Source organism: Lissotriton vulgaris, chromosome 1_1 (assembly GCF_964263255.1).
Source record: "Lissotriton vulgaris chromosome 1_1, aLisVul1.2, whole genome shotgun sequence".
Taxonomy (NCBI): Eukaryota; Metazoa; Chordata; class Amphibia; order Caudata; family Salamandridae; genus Lissotriton; species Lissotriton vulgaris.
The window spans coordinates 1673734289-1673758888 of NC_141685.1; the positions used below are offsets into that span (position 1 = coordinate 1673734289).

Here is a 24600-nt window from a genome sequence, read left to right on the forward strand (position 1 = left end):
AGTACAATTTCAGCTTTATTCCGTTATCAATGAGTATGATAGATTCTTTCAAAAATGTTGCATTATACCAGCCATATATAAAAAAAACTAGTTTATATTAATGTATACTAATATACGAATTAATGATAGTTAAATGGTTAAAGAAACAATAATGACTATTGAATCCATCATGTTCATCGCTACCTTGCAAAGTCCAGATCGGCTTCCCGGGACATGGTGATGTTGGTGAGGTTCTGCTGCAGCACAAAGATGTTTCTGCACATTTTCTTGATGCCAGAATCACTGATGCGTTTGAAGTACTGGGCACCATTGATGAGGATACAGGAAATCAAGTGTCCAAGACCTGGCAGTAGGAGAGAGAAGAGTTCAGCTTGGTAAACCAGGTACTTGGGCACTAATTGGATTGCAATGGCTTACATCAGAGGTCTTCAAGCTTGTTTGCTCTGAGACGACCCTAAGCAAAATATTTGGAAGTTGGGCCCGCCCCCAAAACTATATGGCAAGGATTTGGTGAGGAGGAGAGGGACAGATGATTGCAAGGGGAGGGGATCATGAGATCAATTCAGGGGTGCTTTTCTGTAGCTCATAATCCACACTGAATGTGAGACTTGTTAAAAAAAAAAAAGCAACAGGATCAAATAAGAACAGAATTTACCAAAAACACTACTCCCAATAATTGGGGTGCTTTGGACCCCAATGAACTCCACCTGCTGCACTAATGATGATTGTCGGGCTGAGAAGCAGACTATCTCCTCTTCCTTCACTCCTTCCCCACCATGTCTGACCATCACTTCAATCTCAAAACAAGTCCAGTCTCTTTCTGAAAGAAAATGAGCTATTGCATGTTTTCCCCATTTTTTGCGCAGAGGATGCCATCTGCCCTAATGCTAGCGCGGAAAATGAGCCCCACAGCCACATTTTATTGTAAAACATTCATAATTGTGATGCAGTGGGCCCCTGGGCAAGTGCGTCACTGCACTTATTTTAATAATGATAGCTGCTGCATTGCAGTCGCCCCTGACCTTTGTTAACAACATGGGCTCCCACCTCACACCATCCCTCTCCCTCCCATCTTTTATCACCCCTCTCATCTCTGATGCCCAAATCAAACTGTCTAATCTGCTTCATTTTCCCCCTCCCTTGGGCCATTGCTCCAAGGCTCACAGAAACATGGTTGCAGGAAGAATGTTCCAGGCCTCTAATGCAGCTGCGCCACCAATGATACCTACAGCTCTGCGAAGCAGGTTGTCTACTCTGCTGACTCAAGCAGGGTCATTACTTCTAGGCCAGGTACCCAAAGCAGGCTTTCTGAAGCTTTGAGTAAAAAAATATCAAAAAGGCACATTCAGCCCCCCCCCCCCCGCCATCCTTGTTGCTGGGCCCTGTCCCGTGCACAACAATGATGACCTGGGCTTTAATGCTGGCAAGGAAAATGCCCTACCACATGGTCTTTTTCATAGTAAGGCTGCTATAACTGGGGCCCGTGCCCACTCACTGAAGGTGGGGGAGGCACCTGTATTGCGAAACAGATAGTAGAGAACTACAGAAGAAACATGCCTTCTCACCAAGGTGCCCACTACCTGAAAGAAATGTAAATGTATGCATTGGTTGGAGCCAGTGTAGGTTTTAATCAATTTAATTCACTCAACCTCATAGTGACAAACATTAATTCTTTTTGAGAGGTAATGTACGTGACCATTAAAAGGAGTGCATGCTCCCTTTTAATGGACACATATACACATATTTACATTAGATATAATCTGAATTCTTATTGCTAAAATGTACGTTTTTAAAGCACTTGTTTTATCTTTAACAGTATTTTGCAGCATCTTGTTTTATACAGTGTAATACAGTTTTAAAATAATGACAGTCACAGTGCTTTCTATTACAGATTGGGACCTAGTAGTACTATGAACAAGTCACTATTCCTCACAAGCACAGATCAGGATTCAATTCTGTAACTCACTGGTCACAAACAAAGACATCTGCAGTGATCACATTAGCTAACTGATATTTCATAAGGTAAAGAGTATATTTCTCTTTGATCAGCTTAAGTTGCATTCATTTTTCATTTGAGGTGTGTGCATGTTTTTATATGCAGTTACCCAAAGATTTTTTAAAACAATAAAATGCGGATGTGTTTGTTCAGTTTAGCCATGGTCTTTGATCTTGTCTCACACGCTCACAGACCCTGCCCCATGCCACTCAGTAGTACCATCCTCAAATTTTTTATGGACTTTAAATGCTGCATGTACATGAAATTGAGAAAAAAGGAGGGGTTTGGCCCTGTGGGAAAGAGGGTAGGTTGGGCCTGAAAGTACAAAAAGGGGGATTTTTACCTATGCCTCTAGTGCTAATTGAAACAACTGATGCATGAAAAAAGGATTTATGTCAATAAATCAAGTGTCAGGATAAACTAATAAAGTTGGGTTTATCCTTTTTTCATGCATCAGTTGTTTCAATTAGCACTAGAGGCATAGGTAAAAATCCCCCCTTTTGTGTTTTGTATGTACATGAAGACAGCCTAGAGATGCCCCTTTTGTGCTTCCAGGCTATCTTAATTTCTATGTAAATGCAGACCAAGTTACGACTCCCTGGGAACACATCCACGGGCCCCAGGGAGGCACACCCGACAGTGTCAAGACCACTGGCTCACATTAACTATAATCCTTTACACGGGGAGGTTCCCACACCCCCATTCTCAGCCTTTTTCTTATTAGGGTAAGTTTGTGCTGAAGCCTTCCTAACTTTTTACAACACAGAAGATATCAAGGTACAATTTGCATCTTGTTTTCTTATATGTTAGGAAAGTCCAAACATATGGGCTGTGGATTCCTTCTGAAGTAACTGAGGAAATAACCAAAGTGTGCCAATTAATTGGTGGTTATATTTTGGGCAAAATGGACAAATGTGCTGTGCAAGAAAGTATATGTGCTTTCTGCCCCCCTGGGTATCATAGATTGGGGGCACAAGGGGACAGGAAGACTGTTTGGGCTCCAGAGATCGGATGTGGCCTGATGCTAGGATGGGTTGGTCCCCAATCCATTCTATTAAGAGAAAAAAACTGTGCGCTTTCTCACCCCCTGAGGAGGGCTGATTGGAGATAAATACTCCAGTCTGCTCCCCAGGGGCAGGAAAGACTACTTTGACTCAAGGTTGTGGGTGGAGGAAGCAGGAAGTGTAGAAGTTCCCTTTGGGGCCCACTTAGTTCTGCCCGATTGTAGCATTACTGCACTTTGTAGGCAGCTTTGTTTTGCCCACAATTCAAAAGAACACGTTTGTTTTTAGGTTTCGCCTCGTCGAAAGCTGCGCACTGCGCAGCTTTTCGGCGCAGGCAAAATCTAATGTTAGAACAGTGTGGCCTTCGTTCTGCCTCTCTCTTCCATTGGCTAGCTCCATAAATGGAGGCTAGCCATTGGAAGAAAGAACTGTTCGTCATTTCCCGAGGCGATTCGTGGGCGTTCCGGCAAATTTTTCTCATCCCACCCCTTTGTGACGTCATTCCGGCGGTGGGCGGATGTTATTTTTATTTTTTTGTATCGGCATGTTGGTTTCATTTCCAACGTGTGCCTTGCAGGGGTGGGCTGCGCGATTGAGTTGCTAGCAGGTAAGCGGCATATTTTACTCCCGTTCCCGTCCCCCCCTCCCGCTGTCCCTGTGCCCGTCCCCCTCCCGCTGTCTGTGTGCCCGTCCCCCCTCCCGCTGTCCGTGAGCCCTTCCCCCCTCCCGCTGTCCGTGTGCCCGTCCCCCCTCCCGCTGTCCACTCTCATTTCTATTTCTTTCATCCCATGGTCAGGCGGGTCCGAAACAACACCCCCTCTGCCCACAGCCTAGTCGGATCTCCCACCCGTCCATCATTCTCTAGAAAGCTTGCTTGCGGCCTGACAGAGAGCCTGGTGACATGGTGGCGCTCTACGATAAAATCCAGAGAGACGAAAATGGGTCATTCGAGGCATGCTACGAGTTCAATCAATGGAAGTGCAGCGGCATTCTCGTTTAAATAACCCGCACTGCAAGAGAAAAACAAAGCACACCGTTTCATTATGCCGTAACTGGTTAAAACCAATGTGTACATCCATTTAAAACACACATGTACAAACCCTTTTAAAGCAGAAAATCTGGGTACTCTTAAAGCGCACAAGGATCTAAAAAAATTGTTCCGGGAACTAAGCAAGGCCGTCACAAATCTATGTATTTCAGTTTGCATATCACTATTTATATGGTAGACTGTCACTCTAAAGTGCAATACTGTTTTTTTTTTTCAAAACGGGAAAATGAGCCGTTCATAAGGAAATTTGCATAATGTTTCACTTTCGCAGCTCACAATCTAAATGTAGCGCTATGTTACCAGCTCAGGCGCTGGCCGCAGCCTGTACTGACCTGCTGCACAGCAGAGAGCCAGTGGGGCAATAAAATAAGCACAGGCAGCAGTTACCTCTCTCACCTCTGCCCCCAGCATAGAAACAAACCTTTGACAAATAACATGTTAATAAGCAAGGAGGGCAGATGAGGCCATGTGCATCCTTTGAGCTGTTCTAGCTGCAGAGTAATGTCCCGCGCGGGCGCCCCGCATCACTTGGGCTGTGTTGTACCCCCATAACTAGGACAGTGGAAATGCAATAGGTCTCGCATTTGCGAGAGATTAAGCTATTGGCATTGTAAATGACAATGCCATTTATTTATCTGCTTTCAAAACCAACACATAAATAAAAATGTTGTCATTTACAATGCCAATAGCTCTAACTTTTCCAAAGGCGAAACCATTGCATTGTAAATGCTTGTTGTACCATGATATTATTTTAGAAATATGCTGCCAATGTTTTGTTATTTGGTACTTCTTCCTGGGATTCAGCCTGAACATTTCGCACAAGGTCAAACAATACAGTGCCCAGTTTTTCTGTGGTGGTCAGGCATATATTCTAACATTTAGACACACAAAGGTGGAGCTGCTGTTTCCCAATAGGGCACTTCTTATCATATAAACAAAGCTTTGCCTTTTTGAAAACAGAGAGGAGGATTTCAGCAGAGGGAAAGGTCCTGGAGCGGGCGTACCAGCTCTGCACAAACATGAGATGCAGACCACCTAACTACAAATGCCAGGAATGGGGTCCAGCTCTGATCCAGAGATTACTGTGTTCACATAGTGAGGATAGGCGTTGGCAGACATATCATGCGCCATCGCAGGGCTTTCCTTTGTATACAGTTTGCTTTTAATGCTGCTTACTTTGCTCAGTTGTATATGTTTTCTAATTGCAGCAAAGGCTCCTTCATGATACAGCACAATAGTTTTGATTCATTTTGTAAACTTTCATTGTGTCTTTCTGGGTTGCAAATGTACCTGTTACTCTGGGATGGTTAGGAAGGCAGGTAAGGTACTATGAGCTAGTCGGATTTGGACCCATAGGTATTGATGTGGTATGGTGACTTGGAATCTACATTCTGAAGTCCTGTGACCCCATGCATAGTTTCCAAATAGAATCCCTGCAATATGGCGCTACCAGTGACAGTTAATTGCAGACCTGCTGTCATGCACATATAACATATATTTGACTTACTAATGGAGGTGGTGATTTTATTTTCGTAGTTAAAGCCCACAATGGCTATCACTTTGAAGACTTTTATTCTTGGCTCAATCTCCTGGCTTTAGATGCTCAAGACAACACTTTTCATGAATGCACAGTTTTTTCGCCACCACAATATAGATCATATGTGCTCATTGAAATACCACTTTTACATTGGGAACATCAAACTTGCTTCTGCTGCGCCCTTCCACAAGTACTTACACCGGTATACATGGGTCCCCTTAGAAATTATAGGGCGGCCTGGCCAGCACCACCACATTCTATTATTTCCTGGTGTCTAGTGTGTTTTTTGTCCCCAGGCAAAGGGCAGATTTGGGGGCAATGGCCCAATTTGCACCAGAGGGGGGAAGAAAGACTGTTTGAGCCCCTGAGGTTGGGGCTCTAGCCCAATGTCTCAACATTTTCTGGTTCTTTCTGTCCTCCTAGGGAGGAAAGCTTGATGGTAAATCTCTCAATCTGCCACACTGGGATTTTTTTTTACATTTATTTATAAAGTTTTATATAGAAGGGGTGTGGTCAGGAGAGCCACAGACACATGTGCATCCCATTGTGTATTATGGATCGCGTTGGGGGATAACCCCCAAGTGAGTGACGTACCATATTTGCCCTTGTGCCAAATTATAGCCACAGGAGAAGAGGCAAACAGGCCGTTGGGAGGCGCACAGTGTGTCACATATAAAGTGGGGCTCTGCCAGTGTGGGCCTTAGGGAACCTTTTGGGAGAGGTACACTGGTGCCAACAGATAGGTGTAGTCACACACTGACCATTGTGTGGGGATGATCCCTGTCGCACTGCAGACAAAGGCCGATCTCTAATGGTGAACAGGCAGACAGCGGTTTCAAATTGCCTCTATACTTTTCAATGCTGCCCTTTTCCCAGTGAATGCACTAGTTTATGCCTGCACTGGGGATAGCACCTTTTACTTTTATAATATGGCGTACAGTCCCAATTTCTCAATTTGAGCCATGGGACCCACCCAGCAAAGACCTGGACTGTGTGCTAGCTTCATCTGCTATAACCCCAGATAATCAAAACTCTCTGCATTATGTTTATAACATTCCATTTTCATTACTTTGACTGAAATCTTCTAGACTTTATAAAACATGATATTTTACAACGTCTTGCAATTAACTAACAGGATATAAAGACATAAATCAACCTTTGTCAATGTGCAGAACACCAGAGAAAAGGAAATAAATATTGACAAAGCCAATATCTGAAAGGCTTTCTGAAGCTTAACAAAGATAACAGATTTCCTATAATCAGTTTTTGTGAAAATTTCACTCATACACAGAAAAAGTACAACACGGGCAGTAGCAGTACGCACACACAGACACGCCAGCACCAGTGCACACTTCCTTAATACATAGAGCAAGAATTTCAGCAGTACAAGCATCTTTACACAAAGATTGGGTACATCACCAAAAACAGGGGATAAAAACAAGGTAAATCCCTACTACTTCATTGGTACAAGAAGGATGCAAAAGAGCCATGGCTTCATTAGTAAAGACGTAGGAGATCAGAGTGTAGGGTTGGAGAATTGGAATGCAGAGCCCCTCCTCGTAAGAAAAACCAGTGTAACATGTCCATTGGTAAGATTAGATAGATATGTTTGCTTTTTGAACAAGATACAGGTTGTCTTGAAACGCGTAGGGGGGCTGGTTGTTTGCTATTGAAAAATGCCAGAATAAACCTTGGAGTTTAAATGCAATTGGGACTAAAAGCGTAAATCTTTATTGCTGCATGTGCGAGGAGTTTCCTTTTTTTGAAAAAGAAAGGTGTTTTGGAAATATATACACATATATATATATATATATATATATATATATACATATAGATTCATTGAAAAAATTCTAGGTTTTACAGACGTTATAGTTAGCAATTAGCAATTAAAAAACCTTAGAAATTCACTAAAAAAAGCATAGGTTTCGGGGATATTATAGTAAGTTGGACATTTGACTCATATAAAACCAGAGAAATGTGCCTGTTATAGTTAGTTGAGCTAACTATAACTCACCAACCCGCAAAGCACTGGTGATGACGTCACATATTACATCACTCATGACATGGTCAGTAACATCACTGGCCTGCACTGTGGAAGACCGGCGACACGTGGTGCCAACTAACCCAGTTCAATGCAAGCCGATCCCACATGTGTAACTGGTTCCTGAGTCCTGAATGGCAGCGACCCCAACTTCGTGGCAGCGACCACAGCACCAGACTCCCTTTAATCAGTAAAGGATGTTTGCATATGGAAGGCCAGCGGCACATTCTGCCACTGAACCTTTACTACGCAGGCCGATGGGGCCACCAACGTATGCACATGGCTATGGCCCCTTGCTCACCGCTACCTCTGACCTACACTGTTAAACACCGTCAACACATGGTGCCACTAACCGTCTTCAACACAAGCATATCCCACATGTGTAACTGTGTCCTGAGTCGTGAATAACAGTGAACCCAACTCCGTGAGTCAACCACTGCAGTAGACTCCATTGGATGTGAGGCATATTTCCATATGGAAGGCTGGCAACACGTGCTGCCACTAACTCTGTTCAACACAAGCCGATCCTACATGTGTAACTGTGTCCTGAGTCTTGAATGGCAGTGACCCCAAGTCCGTGGCAGCGACCACAGCACCAGACTCCCAATGATCAGTGAGGCATATTTCCATATGCAGGGCCGGCGATACGTAGACCCACTAATGCTCTGTAACACCAGCCGATCCCACATGTGTAACTGAGTACTAAATGGCAGCGACCCCAACTTCGTGGCAGTGACCACAGCACCTGACTCGCTTTGATTAGTAAGTAGTATGTACAGATTGAAGTCTGCCGACAAGTGGTGCCACTGAACTTGCACTACGCAGGCCGGTGACCCAACTAACGTATGCACAAGTCTGTAGGCCCTTCCTCATCGCTACCTCTAACCTACACTACGGTCAGCAGTCCTCACAATTCAGATACAGTCCTGATTCCACATGACACAGTCCAGTACGCAAGACACATTGCTCCCAGTGCGACCTGTCATTCTGGTACCACTAACCCTATTTAACACAAACAAATCCCACATGTCTAACTGTGTCCTGAGTCCTGAACAGCAGTGACCCCAACTTCGTGTCAGCGGTCAGCAGTCCTCACAATTCAGATACAGTCCTGATTCCACAAGACACAGTCCAGTACGCAAGACACATTGCTCCCAGTGAGACCCGTCCATTCTGGTACCACTAACCCTATTTAACACAAACAAATCCCACATGTCTAACTGTGTCCTGAGTCCTGAACAGCAGTGACCCCAACTTCGTGTCAGTGATCACAGCACCTCACTCCCTACGATTAGTGAGGAGTATTTACAGATTGAAGTTCGCCGACAAGTGGTGCCACTGAACGTGCACTATTCAGGCCGGTGGGACAACCAACGTATGCACGAGGCTGTACGCCCTTCCTCATCGCTACCTCTGACCTACACAACGGTCAGCAGTCCTCACAATTCAGATACAGTCCCGATTCCACATGATGCAGTCCAGTAGGCAAGACACATTGCTTCCAGTGCGACCCGTCCACATGAAACATCATACAAGCTCCTACACTCTCAATGCTTCTGGTACCACTAACCTTATTTAACACAAACAAATCCCACATATCGAACTGTGTCCTGAGTCTTGAACATCAGTGACCCCAACTTCTTGGCAGCGACCCCGGCACCAGACTCCCTTCAGTCTTATTTGTTGTTCTTTTCTTTAATTAAATGTTTTTACATGTAAATCTATACATGACTAAGAGTCTTCTTTGTTCAACCGCACAGGGATTCTTCTGAGCCCAAGAAGGTTGTTGGGGGTATGTTGGTAATGTGTTTCATTTTGGCCATTGTTTATCTATACTTGTGCTGTACTTCACTGTGCATGTATGTCATTGTACCCATCTACCCACGTCCCCCCACTCCCCGCATCTTCCTCTTCCTGCTGCTCCTCTTTCTATAATTTTGCTCCTCCACACATAAATACATATAAACAAATTAGAATAGTTCCTTGATTCTTTTAGGTTGCAAAACTTCTCTCTATTACTGTTTTTCTAATTTTCCATATAAACTGTTTTTTTAATGTTCAAGTACACACAGAAGCCAAAACGCAAAGTATTCTATCAACAAACTTTTTAGAACATTCTACAACATGTGGAGATTTAAAGTTCATCAATTTTTTCAAACCTAACGATATTTTTTTGCAACATTTTCGCGAACATTTAACGGCACCTGCAGGTTAAAAGTTCACAGTTGTTTTAAGTTCGAACACTGCATTCCAAATGGAAGTAGCAGGTGTAGTTGAGTTGACCAAATTTTATCCTATAATATATATTCCACGTTCAAACTGCTTTTTCTTAACCAATCACAAAGATGCCTTTCCACAAAACGATTGTGCACCCTACTATTAAAAAACAATCCTTTTCATCTCAGACATCTTTCCTTACCTTCCAGTCATACCTTTAAAATGCTAGTGTGGCTCGTAGGACATAGCTATGTTTTCTGGTGCACGAGGTATGCAGAAAGAGACATATTGACTTAGACCTAGGTTTACAAAATGTGGACATTAAATGTTTTCCACAGAGAGGATGGAAGTGGCACCAATTGTTCCTTTGGTTAAAACTTGTTTGAATCTCCAACACTCTGACCTCATGATGGTGCACTGTGGTGGAAACGACCTAGGAACATTGACTGGGGTAGGTTTGGAAATGCTTATGAAAGACACCTTTGGACAATTTATGTTACGTTTGCCTCCAAATGTCTTTTTATACTCCCTTATACCCCAAAGACAAAAGTGGAAATGGTCCACAAAATTTCGGAAGTCAACAAAGCTGTGTTGGCATACCTCAGAGATCACAAAATGGGGTCCATCTACAACAACACCATATGTTTTGATATGGCGGATATCTACAAAAGTAATGGAAACTTCACAGATCAGGGAAACTGAGTTTTCCTGAATAACTTGAAGCTGTGCATCCGCACTTATATGTAGCTCCAACTAATGAACACAAGGTCTCTTTTTAGAGCCACCCTATAACTTACAACGTAGGTCCGCTATTTTAGGGCCACATAACGGCAACTCCCGGACCCTCGCCAATTTTTTTTTTCTCCAGACAGCTGTGGTGCAGCAGCCAGACCATCTCACTTTGCAGCACAGAGCTCTCGCTTTGATCACCAGCTTTACTCACCCATAGGGGTGAGTAGTTCGCGTTTTACAAATACTGTATTGATTTACCTTCGCACTCCCTGTACACCACCACCTAAGCACCATATACAAGTTGGACAGGTGTTACAGAGCCCCAGAGCACATGACTTCACAGCATAGCACACACAGTTTAGGCTCACGATTTCATCCCAGACTCCAGCAGCAGCTCAATTTAGCAGCACACAGCGGCCAGAGCACATGACTTTACAGCATATGACACACAGTTTGGGCTCACGCTTTCATCCCTGAGTCCGGCAGCAGCTCAGCTTACCACCAAGAGACTCTAGAAAATACCTCACATATTTTCCGTACCCCAAGACTTTCAGACCAGTACGGGTCAGTAGTTCATCCTAGTAGGTATAAATACATGCTTACACTACCTCCACAGGTGTAGTGCAGCGGCCACGGCACATGACTTCACACCATAAGACACACAATTTAAGCTCACGCTTTAAACCCTGAGTCCCGCACCAGCGCACCTTAGCAGCATCACACTCTACGCAATACCTCACTTAATTTCTGTAGCCCAGCACTTTCAGACCAGTAGATATGAGTAGTTCGCTTCGCACCCCTTGTATACCACACCCTAAACACCCCACAGAGGTTACAGTGCTCCTACCCTCCTCTTTCCTACGTCTTTTGCCCTTTTTTCCTCTTACTCGCTTCAACAAAATAACAAAATGGCTAGTTCCATGAGACTCTAGACAATACCTCAAATAGTTTACGTACCACAGGACTTTCACACCAGTACGGGTCAGTAGTTCATCCTAGTAGGTATAAACACATGATAACACTATTTCCACAACTGTACTGCAGCGGCCAGGGCACATGACTTCACAGCATAAGAGACACAGTTTGGGCTCGCGCTTTAATCCCCGAGTCGCGCACCAGCTCACCTTAGCAATATCACACACTAGGCAATACCTCACTTAATTTCTGTAGCCCAGTACTTTCACACCGGTAGGGGTAAATACTTTGCTTCGCACCCCCTCTATAGCACACCCTAAACACTCCACAAAGGTGACAGTACTCCTACCCTCCTCTTTCCAACTTTTTTCCCCTTACTCGCTACAAAGGAACCACAAAATGGCCTCCAACACTTCCTAGTTGCAACCGCTCGCAGCCAATAAGCAGCAAGCTCGTGCTCATAAGGCCTCAGCCAATCAGATGGCAGAATTCCCAAATATCGATATCTGTAAATTTCTATATTTCTCAAAAATGACTGAATGGATTTACACCAAATAAACAAAGGCGTGCTTTCTAGACCAAGACCCTTCTCCCTGCCAAATCTGAGGTAATTCTGTTTACCCATAGGACCTGTAGCCTTTTTTCTCGGTCACCCCTTGACGAATCACCCCAAACTTTCAACAGAGGAACTGATCTCAACAAAGAATTAGTTTTGAAAATTTTGCGAAGATTCGTCAATCGGCGCCAAAGTTATTGGGAACAGAATTGCCATTTTCCTATGGTAACTAGGTCCTAACTATAACTACCTACTGGCGACCACCAGGAGATACTATATATACAGATATATATATATCTGTCCCAGTTTCTCCCCACGAGACCCCGAGGAGACAATAGGCGGTACACTCAGGCTGATAAAATCTTCCTTTATTAATCCAGAAGCTGATTTCCAGGATTGCTTTTTTCCAGCGCACATATCACGCAAAGAACACCCAACGGTGGGGATGATTGTAACTTTCGGACTACTCCTACCAGGAGGCATTGTGGAATGATGTAATTTGGAACATTATATAAATATGTTACCTGTGTGAAATGCAGCAGCCGTTATTTGCCGTGCCTGTGATCAAGACGGAGAGTCGAACCGTGTAAGGCGGCAATTGTGATTTAATGCTTCTGGATTAATAAAGGAAGATTTTATTAGCCTGAGTTTACTGCCTATTGTCTCCTCGGGGTCTCGTGGGGAGACACTGTGACATCAGTGATGTCACGGACCATGTCACGGGCCATGTCATAAATGATGTAATATGTGAAATCATCAGCAGTGGATTGCGGGTGCGCGAAATATAGTTAGTACAACTAACTATATAGGAGCAATTTCAATGGTTTTGTATGAGTGAAATGTCCAGCTAACTATAACACCCCTAAAACTTATAGTTTTTGGAGTGAATTTCAAAGGTTTTTTAAAAGCTTATTCCTAAGGCTTAAACCTATGGTTTTTTCAGTGAAAAAATATATATATATATATATATATACCTAAATATATATACATATATATCTAGATAGAACTAGATAGATAATTATAGATAGATATAGAAATATATAATGGGGCGTGCAGAGTGAAGACGACGTCCTGTAGTCAATTTTGCGGATACACCTTGGATGAAAATTGGGAAAGAGCTAGCTCCAGTTCTCTAATGTGTATGTTGTTCTACTTCTTCATTTAGAAGTGCAGTTTGCTTATCTGCTTTTGAGTTACTGAGTATAGAGTATAATAATCGGCAAATGCAGCGGCTCCTTTCCTTAAAAGATTAATTATGCAACAATAATGGCAAATAAAAGCTTTTCATTCCAATTAATTTACATAAATCAGAATTGGTGCCTACATCAGTTTCAACTTTGCCATTCTGTTTTTTTAATTTGGTGTTTACAAAGAATGCTCTCATCACGTGGTACAAAAAGCACTGCATAACTGACAGAGCAAAACAAGGAACAGTTCAACAGTAACAACAAGCTAATACAGTAGAGGCACTTTACTGCATATCGTAGGGTCAAGAAGGCAGTAGGAAGGAGTGACAATTGTACAGCAATAAGAGTGCTATTCACACTTAAACACAAATGTGAATCTTTGACTAACTTTATGTCCCAAGGACACTCCTGAATAACTAATTAAAAAACGTCCCCCATATAAAAACAAAAAATATTCTGTGTCTTGAAATGGTCAACTTTATCAGTGATTATCTCTGCGTGGGGGCTTAGCCTAGTTCCACAGACAAACTTTAATACATTTTGCCTCAGGATATTAAACACCATCTAAAAACGTCTGTTAATCGCGCACCTGCAAAATACCCATTTTTAGAAGTATAAATGTTCAAAGACCACATAGGTAGTAGGATATATGGGCAGACACCTACCTTCAAAGATGTACTGGAATTTGTGCTGCTGAAGGCTGGCTCCCATAGCCTCCTCAATAGCGCTGATGTCTTTATTCAGGCGCACCACCAAGGGGTCATAGTCCATGCTTTCCACGTTTGCTACAATGGCGTAGTTCCCTTGCTTGGCCAGCGGAATGAGATAATGGAAGCAGTGAACTCTAAGAGACAAGACAGGAAACACAACACGTTAACGTGAGACGTCTTCAAACACAAGATAAGTTGAAGTATAAAATACAGATCTTAATTCTTTTGTTGACTTTCGTTATTAACCTTCGTTGAGATGCACACTGTGGCTTCTGCAAGAAGGGTGCATGGAGGATTCTGAGATTTACTCTCTCTAAGAATGTACAACAGTAAGTATAATGAGATCACTGAAGGAATCCACTTAAATTGTAAGGCTGTCCCTCTTGGCCCAAGTAGTATCACATCTGATTATGTTGTTAATGTAGAGAACCTTTTCTTGAATGGGATCAGGCACTGAACAGTTTTAGATCTAGGGGACTGCAAGATTTAATCCCAGAGATCTGAGGCCTGCACTTGATGGACTTGTCAAGCTTCCTGTATGTGACAGACGAGATTTGTCTATCCTTCTCAGTCTCTTTCCTACGGTCTGGACTATGATAATGGTCAAGTTTTTTACACTTTAAAGTTCTCTTCCAGGTTAGTTGTGCTACAAGTTTAATGTCTCAGAAGGTGGAATGTCAGTGAAGCAATACAATGTCTTCTTAAGGAAGGGTTCCTTAATTCAATGGTTTCGCAGAAAGTAGGATTCTGGTGAGACAAGAGCAATCAAATGTAAGTTCTATTCAACTGAGTAATTAGAAAACTGCAGCAGGGTTAGGAAACTGGCAAAGTTAAGAAAGCAAAGAAAACTTTATAGATTTATTGAAAGGGTAGGGATGGTCAAAAAAGCGCCAATCACAACTGGCCATTCATAACATAAAATATACCCTTTTCTACTGAGAGACACTAACGCTTGCAGCTTATTTATTCGTATAATCTGATTAACAGGCACATGGTAAGGGTGGCATTAAAATATGCATGATCAAAGTATAAGACCGTGTTGGTTTGAAATTGGGAGGCAAGCTACATTATTATTGGTATCATTTAAACTTCTTTGCATTGTAAGCAAAGAGCAAGTAACGGTCCCCGATAGTTGAATAAGGCTTTCTTAACATGCAAATAAGCATTGTTTTGATTGCAGAGAAATATGTTGGGGTCAAGTGTGCTTACAATATCAGTACTGAAGCTGAGGGAATAGCTGTAGGAACAGGTTTGGGGTTGATCCAGCGCACTGATTGAAAAACTGTCTCACAAACGCTACCTATCACCTCAATATGCACCATTAATCATTAAACACATATATAGGCCCATAACACCAATGAGACAATTTTTGAGCAACTGAATCCGGTGATTTGATTAATAAACCATTCACATAATATTTACACTAATATATACAACTGCAGTTTATTTTTCATTACCATGGTTTTAAATCATTTATTACCTAAAAATCAAATCACTTATAGTGAATGGATCAACTGATGGAAACTAGACCATGAATAAACAAGACCAGCTTGTCTTTTCAAATCTAAATTTATTAACTTTATTTTCATAAAGAAAGAGCATTTAACGTTTTAGAATCTTTATTTTATAAGCAAATAAGAAAGCAGCATTTCAATAAGGAAATGAATTTAATACTGACATTTTAAAGCAGACTCAGAAACATGAAATATTAGCAAAATAACGGTTTCCCATTCCCTAAAACTATTTCCCTGTCTATTTCTTACTACACCTAAAAGGGAAAAAACAATTAAAGACTGCTGTCCTTACATGCGCCAAAGGTCCATCAGCATGTCACATCACTCAGGAATCGGAAAGTAAGAGTTTTTTCCTTGCTCATAGTGTCAGACTTGATACCTTTCTCTCTAGCTAAATTTTCTACATTTTACATTCTTTTCAGTGAATTCAAGCTTTTCATTGGCTGTCCTGTGTCAGACCACGATAAAATTTTTAAGTCATCTGACTCTTGTCCAAGTCCAAGCTTCATATAAGCCCTATTGTCTTTCATTTCCACGTTTCTCTCTGCTTCCTCAAGAATTATACTTTTTTTTTATTTTCTCGAGGCTCGAACTAACTTCCTAACCTTGGCAGACATATCAAGTTCCTGTCCTTGGGTCATCTTTGCGTGAGCACGTTCAACGCAACCAAAGAACTGCTTTTTATTTCACGATGACAATGCAGCAAAAATCTTCACAGCTGCGCATGTGTAAAGAGTTCACTCTGGACAAGCTTTTGCGTCTGCAGCTCTGTCAGCCATATTTTTCTGAACCATCTTTAGGCCTCACTTTGAAAACTATTATTAAACAAACACAAGACATCAATTAATTAAAGAATTGAGACCCATTCGGTTCCCTTCCCCCTTTACTAATTAATCCTGTTAATTATGTTACCTAGCAAAAGCACATGTAGGCAGCATTATAATTACTTCTCATTTTCGAATGGCAGGAACTCCATGAGCTTTTATAACGAAAACACATAACATAAGCACATGCCATTAATTTAACTGCCGCATTTAATACTGACAAAGACAATAGACAAGGTTAGTTTATTATTTTCTTTGCGTTTGCAACATAAAAGCACATAAGTTTATCCCACGTATAATGATGAATGTACTCTTAAAATAAGTTGATTAATAATTTCACCACAAGCTTATTAATCTGATTACTTTGTTACGAGAGATTGACTTCACAAGTTTGAACAAAATCTTGTTCTTTACCTTGCTCCATCAGGGTCGAAGGCCACACAGAGGTTACTGGGCTCCAACTGTATAATTACAGGCCTTTTACATCTCTTCTGGAAACCTACTAACTGAAGGACCTCAAACAGAGCCCCAAGAACCCTACTTTAGCGAAGGAACCTTCCCCTACCTCCCCAACTCAATTAAGACTAAACTGATGCAGATCCTTAAATTAAATTGTCTCAATAGCTTATTTGTTATTTGATTCTTATCCTCTTGATAAACAAGTTACTTACCTTTTGTAACTTCTTTACTGGTAGAGACGCTACCTAACCGTAGATTCCTTGATTTCGAAGTTTCCCCAGGCGCCAGATTTAATCTGGAAAATCTTCAGATGTACCTTTGCCCAGCTGTAGGTTGCACCGAAGCTCCTCATCAACATCATCCGTTCCGGACGTGAAATTTGTGGAGTCTATAGGCACTACCCTAGCGCATTGACATCAGTTTCTTTCTTGACACATTACAGCACAATGATTGTAACCAGTGTACTGGATGTAAGAAGAACTTCCATATGAGGAAGTGCAGTTCGCAGAGAGGGAGGGGGTGAGGTGTTAAAGTATCTGCAGTTACATAGACACTCTCCAAGAAAAGGCATTACCAAAGGTAAGTAACTTGTTCTTCTGGAAGAGACTTCTAACCGCAGATTTCTTACCTCAGAATAGATATCACCAGCAGAGAGACAGAACACCTTTACAAAGGAAACACACGTGTACAATCCTTGCTCCACGTGGATGCAGTGAGGGACCTGGATGAAACAACACCTGCAGACCCTTTTTTGAGAAAAGCCAGGACATTCATTCTAAAGATGTAGAGGTCAAATGTTTTAGGAATATGTGCATCAACATAGCAGTCAAGTGGCTTCATGTCAGGAGGGACAACATCTCCCCAACCACTTTTGTTCACAACGCTATTCAATAGCACTATGCAGTCTAGAGATGTACCTTTAAATTTCCTATTATAGGCATGGACTCGAAACTCACCTTGCTCAGAGCTGTATGATAAATATTCATGTTTGGCCAAAGGTGCCACACGTAACATGTGGCCACTTGGCAGGTAAAGACGACTCAGACAGATTTAAATACCACTGGCATGGGGTGCAAAAGGATGAGAGTATATTTAGGTATTAGCCATCAGCAGTTCTCATACAAAATTTATGTAAGAGAAGCCTTTTCAACAGAATAGCAAAGCCAGGCACATTTGGTAATTAAGACAGAAGTTGATTAAGGACATTAATACAGCACGGTTGTGTACAAAAATAAATGGAGGGAAATTGTGGAGGGGGTGATCGAATGTTGAAAAGCCTTGTACAAAGTATCACGCTCTAAAGTTAACAATCATAAGCTTCGGTTGAATGTTTCAAATATTTCTGAATCAGGTATAAAGAAAACGATGCTCCAAAGTTGGCAGAACCATTTACAGAGAAACAATCATGCCAGAAGTTAATAGACCAGGACCCAGGGTTGTCGGTGAATCAAAGCTGCCAGAAGAGGGATTCGCAGAATACATACCGAATAAGAGTGGGAGGAGTGTTAATCCAACGTTGGGCAAGAGCAGGTGTATGTGTTGAATATGTTTAAGGGCAATAGGCCAGGTCTATTGTGAAATGGATGGTGCAAAGATGACACTGTTAAGTGCATAGGGTGGAGACATCCAATGCTATCAGGTCAAGGTGTGGGGGTGAACATTCCTGGGGTTAATAATACCAAATATAAAGGTAAAAACTGTCTAATGCCGCCAGACAACTGCCTGAAGAAATATTTATGGTTTGGCAGGTGCAAGCCTGAGGAAGATTTTCGCAGTTATCTGGTCAGATACAGGGTATGATCATATGGGAAAGTCATGCTACACATATGACCAGACAAGAGGATACAGAGCAAAGGTTTCAGGCTCATTGTATGTGGAGAGAAGATGCTCCAAGTATTGCAGGACCTGGTACGACTGAGACGGCATCACAAATCTGAAGGACCAGGTTTAGGAAAGAATATGTCTTGGGGCCATATTGGCACAGTGGGGGTGCGGCTACCGCCACACCGGTGGTCCAACCGCCTTATAACAAAGTGGGCAGTCAGGCCGGCATGGGACCACTGCTACCGCCAGGGATCACGGATCTTGCAGCAGTCCGAGGCCTCTAATTTGTTGGCGGTGATGCTGCACCACTGCCAAGCATATTAGGAGTTTCCTCACCGCCACAGTTTTCAAGATTTTGGAGGCTTATCTTAATCTTCATCTTAGCACATACTGTAGTGTAGTTCCTATATTCCCAATAGGCTCTGCGCATTGGAATAACATATACTATAGTTTTGATGTAGGACTGAGGTCGACTAGGTCTCTATCGTATATATTAAACTTAATTGTGAGTGCCAGCTAGCTCAGAGGTCACTAGAAACTTTCTCGAATAAACAAGAAGGGCTTAGTTTCTGACAACCGCAAAAACATGACAACTTTGTTTCCCAAGAATAAGAAATCAATCTCTAGAGTCGCGGAAACAATAGATAACTATTTTACTCAGTCAATCGTGCATGCTTCGTTTCACCAGAGGTGCTGAGAAAATAGAAAGACGGGCGTTTTCAATAAAAGGTATTTATTGAACAGTCTTCTTTCTCAAGCATAAGAAATGTACTGCTACAATCGGAATACTGGTTATAAAGTACAGGGTATATAATACGAAAAGTATTAGAAAGTAGTACTGTAAAACCATGATATGGTTTCTAAGCCATAAGTTGCCTTAAAACATATAAAATACATACAGTGATAAAATAATGACGAAAAGTACTCAACTGGTGCTTCTAAAATACGCCTACCCCGGTGTACCTAACCTAAGTCTAGTACGAGGGAAGAAGTAAGTGTGGAGTAGATTAAGTTTAGTATTTTTCAGCCAAGGATCTAACCAAGAATTCTCTAAGGGTCTAATCAGCTCTGTACCTTGGTTTAGAATGAAGGAGGTCTTGTATCTCTCTCTCAGGACTCGATTTCCCAGCAACCCGCAAGGGTAGCCTGGAAACACTGGAGATGGATTTCTCGGCAGGAGAAAAGACAGCGTCTCTCAGTGCGTCAGCTGGAGGGTCGGCTTACTTCGGCACTTGCTACTGCAGGCGTCGGGCAAGTAGTTAGTCGATCTGCTCCAAACCACTGTGTGTTTCTTTGGGCAAATGTAGGCATATATATACTTTGAAGGTGCCGAGTTTGACGTACGATTGAAATAAATAACGTAACTCAAAAACTCAGTTCTTTGAAAACTCCATGATTTCCTAGATAAATTAGTATTTAGGCGAGGGGAAGTCCCTCGCTGCTGAAGGTGGGTTTTTCTAAGAAATCGTTGTTGATTCTTGGTACTTAGTGGAAGTAGCCATGCCGCATTTGGGCTGTATAGGCTCAGTCCAAATATGGTAATGATTTCTATGCCTATATAAGGATCGGGTAATTTAAATCTATATAAGGCATTGAATCAGGAAAATTATACTAGCGTCCTAGATTCATTTACAACAATACCTAAAAGACCACCACCTTCTTGATGGCTCCCAACATGGTTTTAAGAGACACCACAGTACGGAGACAGCCTTGACGGCTGTCTTTAACAACAAACGGACTCAGGTAGATGCAGGCCATACTACTCTTCTTGTGCTATTGGACCTCACTGCAGCCTTTGATACTCTATCTCCTCACAGGCTGGTGTCTCGCCTTAGAGAGATAGGTATCGGGGGAACTGATCTGGGGCTCCTTGCCTCCTTTCTTAGTGAGCGGGCGCAGATGGTGAAGTTGGGCCAGTTCTATTCAGCCCCTAAACCTTTGCTGTGCAGTGTTCCTCAGGGCTCCTCCCTGAGCCCAACACTTTTTAATATCTATGTTGCTCTGCTTGCAAAGGTGGTGATATCTTTTGGGCTTAAGGTGTTGTCCTATGCGGACGACACCCAAATAATGGTTTCTACAGGACGTAGTGTAATGGACCCTGCCCTCAATTTTAGGAGCTATATGGAGGCAATCTCCTCTTGGATGGTGGAGAACTTTTTGAAACTGAATGGAGAGAAGACCGCAGTCTTGATTTTTGGGAATAAACGGGACATCTGGTCCAGTGACTGGTGGCCGGACACACTTGGTGTGTGTCCCTGTCCAGAATCTCATGGGAAGAACTTAGGGGCGATTGTGGACAACTCTCTCTCTCTCTTAACCTTCAGGTCAATAGGACTGTGTCCACCTGCTTAGGGATCATTAGGATCCTTAGAAAAATCTCTCACTACCTCTCCTTCGATGTAGGCAGTCATTGCATTAGTAATGTCCAGATTGGACTATTGTAAACACCCTTTATCTGGGCATTAATAAAGGCCTTGTTTGTCGCCTGTAGATGGTGCAGAATGCTGTGACCAGGCTGGTATTGAACCTTCCTAGACATCACTCAGTTACAGCCTCGATTAAGCTATTGCACTGGCTGCCGATGGCCCGTAGGATTCTTTTTAAGATCCTATGCCTGACTCATGGAGCCTAATTTGGTCCATCACTATGTTCCTAGCAGGCCGCTCCGGTCCTCAGACAAAAACTTACTTAGGTCTAAGAAGGCTAAATGGGGTGGCAAAGCGTTCTCTACGGCTGCACCCAAATTGTGGAATTCCCTCCCAGAAGAACTTTCCAATCAGGTGCCTCTTCCACTTTTTCATAAAGCCTTAAAGTCCTGGCTTTTTTTAGATACGTCAGTTTGAGCATGTTCCCTTTCTCACCGCATCTTGATGGTCTGCAGTTAGCGCCTTGACGCCCTTGGGCTAAGTTCGCGCTCCACAATAGCAATATTCATTCATTCACTTAGGTTCACAGCACAACCCAACATTCAGTGGACACTCTATCAATGTATCTTTAGTCATAAATTTCCACAAATTTCATTCTCGTCGGACATCCAATAATTTTGACTACCTTTCACAAATGCTGTGATTAATATTTAGGTTGATCTGTTTAATGCCTAATTACGAGCAAGGCCTGGAGCAGGGAACCATGAGTCCACCCACATTTCTTTGCTTGCCCACTGTCTGGTCGTGGGCATCTCATTATCTCGACTGCCTTTCGTACAGCAAATGATAAATTGGCCACCTTTGAGGTGGGTGGATTTTAAAGGCCTGTGGTCAGCGCTGTGTACAAATCTTAAAATGTGTTACAACATGCGGACACGTTATTCGATTTCCTGACCCGGCTGAGAAGCATGGGAATGTTTAGAGGTGTGCAAGGGGCAAAATAGTGATTGATGGGTCTTAGAAAAAGATAATCAAAATAGCTACAAAATAAAGAATTCAGTTAAATAACAATGTTATTTTCTTTACCTAGCATACCATGTTATTTCCCACCTCAATGGAGGCTGGCACAAACACGCACAGCTTCTGGAACAAAATATCTCCCACTGCGCTCAAGCCATAGCTTAGACATGTTTAACTTTAATAAGCGGGTCCCACAAAGGTCGTTCTGGTACCCTACCCGCCTTCTCCTAAGAGATCTGCGGTTGTTCCTCTCGTTTCACCTGCTGACGGCCTCCAGAATAAAGCGGAGAAACGTGACATTCTCCGCCACATGCATTAATGGAGTTATATAGAAACTATTCCCAACCCTCAGGCGAGGAATGTACTCGGCGATCAAGTGTATAAATACTCTTGGCGAGCCGGCGTGAAAGCTGGAACGGGCCTGCGTCATTACAGCCTGACCCGCGGGTTAGGACGTGAAATGTCACACGCCTGTGCGCGGGGCGGGGTCTCTGTGCATGTATTCCGGCCGCGTTCCAGCCAACACTTTCTTCTATGAACTTCTGAGGAGACCTCGTCGGCACCAGGGCCTTGTAAGATAAATGTTATATCAAACTAATGACGACCGGGGCATGGAAAGGAGCGCCCGCTCCGTGGTAACCTTTCGCAGACACGACGCGGGTTCTACAGAAGAGCGCCATTCCCCGCGCTCCCGTGACGGGGGCGAGCAGAGGAATCTCGGACTAGGCAGGCATAGCTGCCCTCGGCAAATCGTATAATTATAATTAACAATAAGAACTATTTCACATTCTAAAGCAAGCGCCCGCTCGACAATTATACATCTCCCGGGCTTTTTCTTCTCCCAAGTAGTGCTCAGTCCACAGCAATTCCTGCTTAACTGTTTCACTGCACAGTTCATTCAGGTCTAAAATAAAATAACACATTTCTGTAATCGCAGTGCCATATCGAGCATGATCCAGAAGGCCCAGGGGAGGAGCAAGGGGAACGCTGAGACACGAGAGGGCGTCGTCCGCCAGCGGAGGTTTGAAATGAACTGTTTAGACTCGAACATCAATGCCCCAGGAGACCCGTCTCGAGTTTACGTCTTCCTCTGGTTCGTTCCTAAAGAGAGATTCTGCTGTCACTGGCCCATTTAAACACTGGTTTAGAACATGTTTTGTTCTAGAGAAACATCAGTATAAAACTTTCGGAATCTGACGTTAGCAAAAAAATTGTGGCAACTCTAGACGTAATTGGTTGAAAAACACAAGTTAGAAATGGAAGTTGTGTCTGGGAGGCTCCCTTGTGAGCACTGTTCACAGTGTTTGAGCCCACAGACGGATAAAAACACTGTAGACTGCCCAAGTGTGCGCCACCAAAATGGTGATGCGCTGAAACAAGAAGGGAAGCCTCAATTACCTAAACCTGGACAAACACAAGGAAATAGGAAATGGTTATATTGCATGTTAGAATTGGTACTCCAGGCCCTCCCTCCTCAGCAAAAGTGCTAGATGGGGGCCAAGGAGGGCACCCCCTTTGTGTGGGGGTGGGGCTCCAGTTTCATTACGCCACTGCTCAGTACCAGCTCATTTAAAGCTCTATATTGAAGCATCCTTTCCTAGGACATACGGTCTACTGAAATAATTCACTGACAGACCCCTGATCCTAACACTATTATCTACAATCGCTCTTCAAAGGACAGGGCTAGATACTTGAATCTTTTACTACTGATCCTTTTTATTGTACAACAATCCCAGGTTATTCTATGTATGTGTTATATCTTTTAAGGTTATAGCCATGACTGGACAGTCATATTTAATGTGTTTAAAACTTGGGTTATATTGTTTATGACAGTCATGATTTAAGGTCTACAGCCTGACCAAACTGGTGAATGTCAAGAATGTAACTAAAGCTCTCCTTTTTTAGGTCTCGCCTGTCGATGCGCATGCGCATCGAGCAAGCGAGACTATAGGGGCTCATCGACTCTTTATCTAACTTGCAAGGAATCGTGGCGATTCCTTGCAGTGCCCGTGACTTTTAAGGTCAATGCGCATGCGCATTAAGCTTATGCGCATGCGCATTGACCTTAAAAGCGCGTGCGCGTGCACGTCCGTCTCCTAACAACACACACACACCCTCTCCCCCGCTCCGCCCCCTCCCGCCGTGTCGCATTTCTCTTTCTCCTCCCCCTCCCCTCTCTTCCTTCCGTCTAACGCCGTGTCGCACCTCTCCCCTCTCCGCCCCCTCCCCGCTCCGCCCCCTCCCCTTCCCTCCGTGTCGCATTTCTCCTCTCCCCTCTCCGCCCCCTCCCCTGCCCGCCGTGTTATTTGTTTATTTTACCCGCCGTGTCTCTGCTGCTTCCCCCTGTCCTGTCTCTCCTCCTCTCTCTCTCTATACCCTCCCCCTCCTCCCCACCACTCCCATCAAGTCCCTCTGGCCCTTCCCTCCTCCCCGGACCCCACCATAATTACAGCGTGCGTATGGCTCTAGAAACCGGTCTGAAATTTTGAATCAATGACAGAGTAACCTGCAAAACAGTGTTATTATTTGAAGAGCGCAAATCACAATCTCAGACCGTCAATCAAAACAAATTGTAATTAAGTGTGCACGCCACTGTTCTAACACGCTACTCCCAACACTAGTAAGCTACAAAAAGTGTGTTACTGATAAA

General features: G+C 43.1%; 1 protein-coding gene across 2 annotated transcripts in view; it reads right to left on the reverse strand.

Moving 5' to 3' along the window:
- The window catches only part of EXOC4 (exocyst complex component 4), a 1827849-nt gene that overhangs the window by 213024 nt on the left and 1590225 nt on the right, over positions 1–24600 (reverse strand). For both annotated transcript variants that reach the window (XM_086918922.1, XM_086918920.1), the window contains exons 16-17: positions 13899–14077; positions 184–343 (exon numbers count right to left, since the gene is read on the reverse strand). In XM_086918922.1, the coding sequence (XP_086775048.1) occupies positions 184–343; positions 13899–14077 (339 nt within the window). The remainder of the gene's footprint in view (positions 1–183; positions 344–13898; positions 14078–24600) is intronic.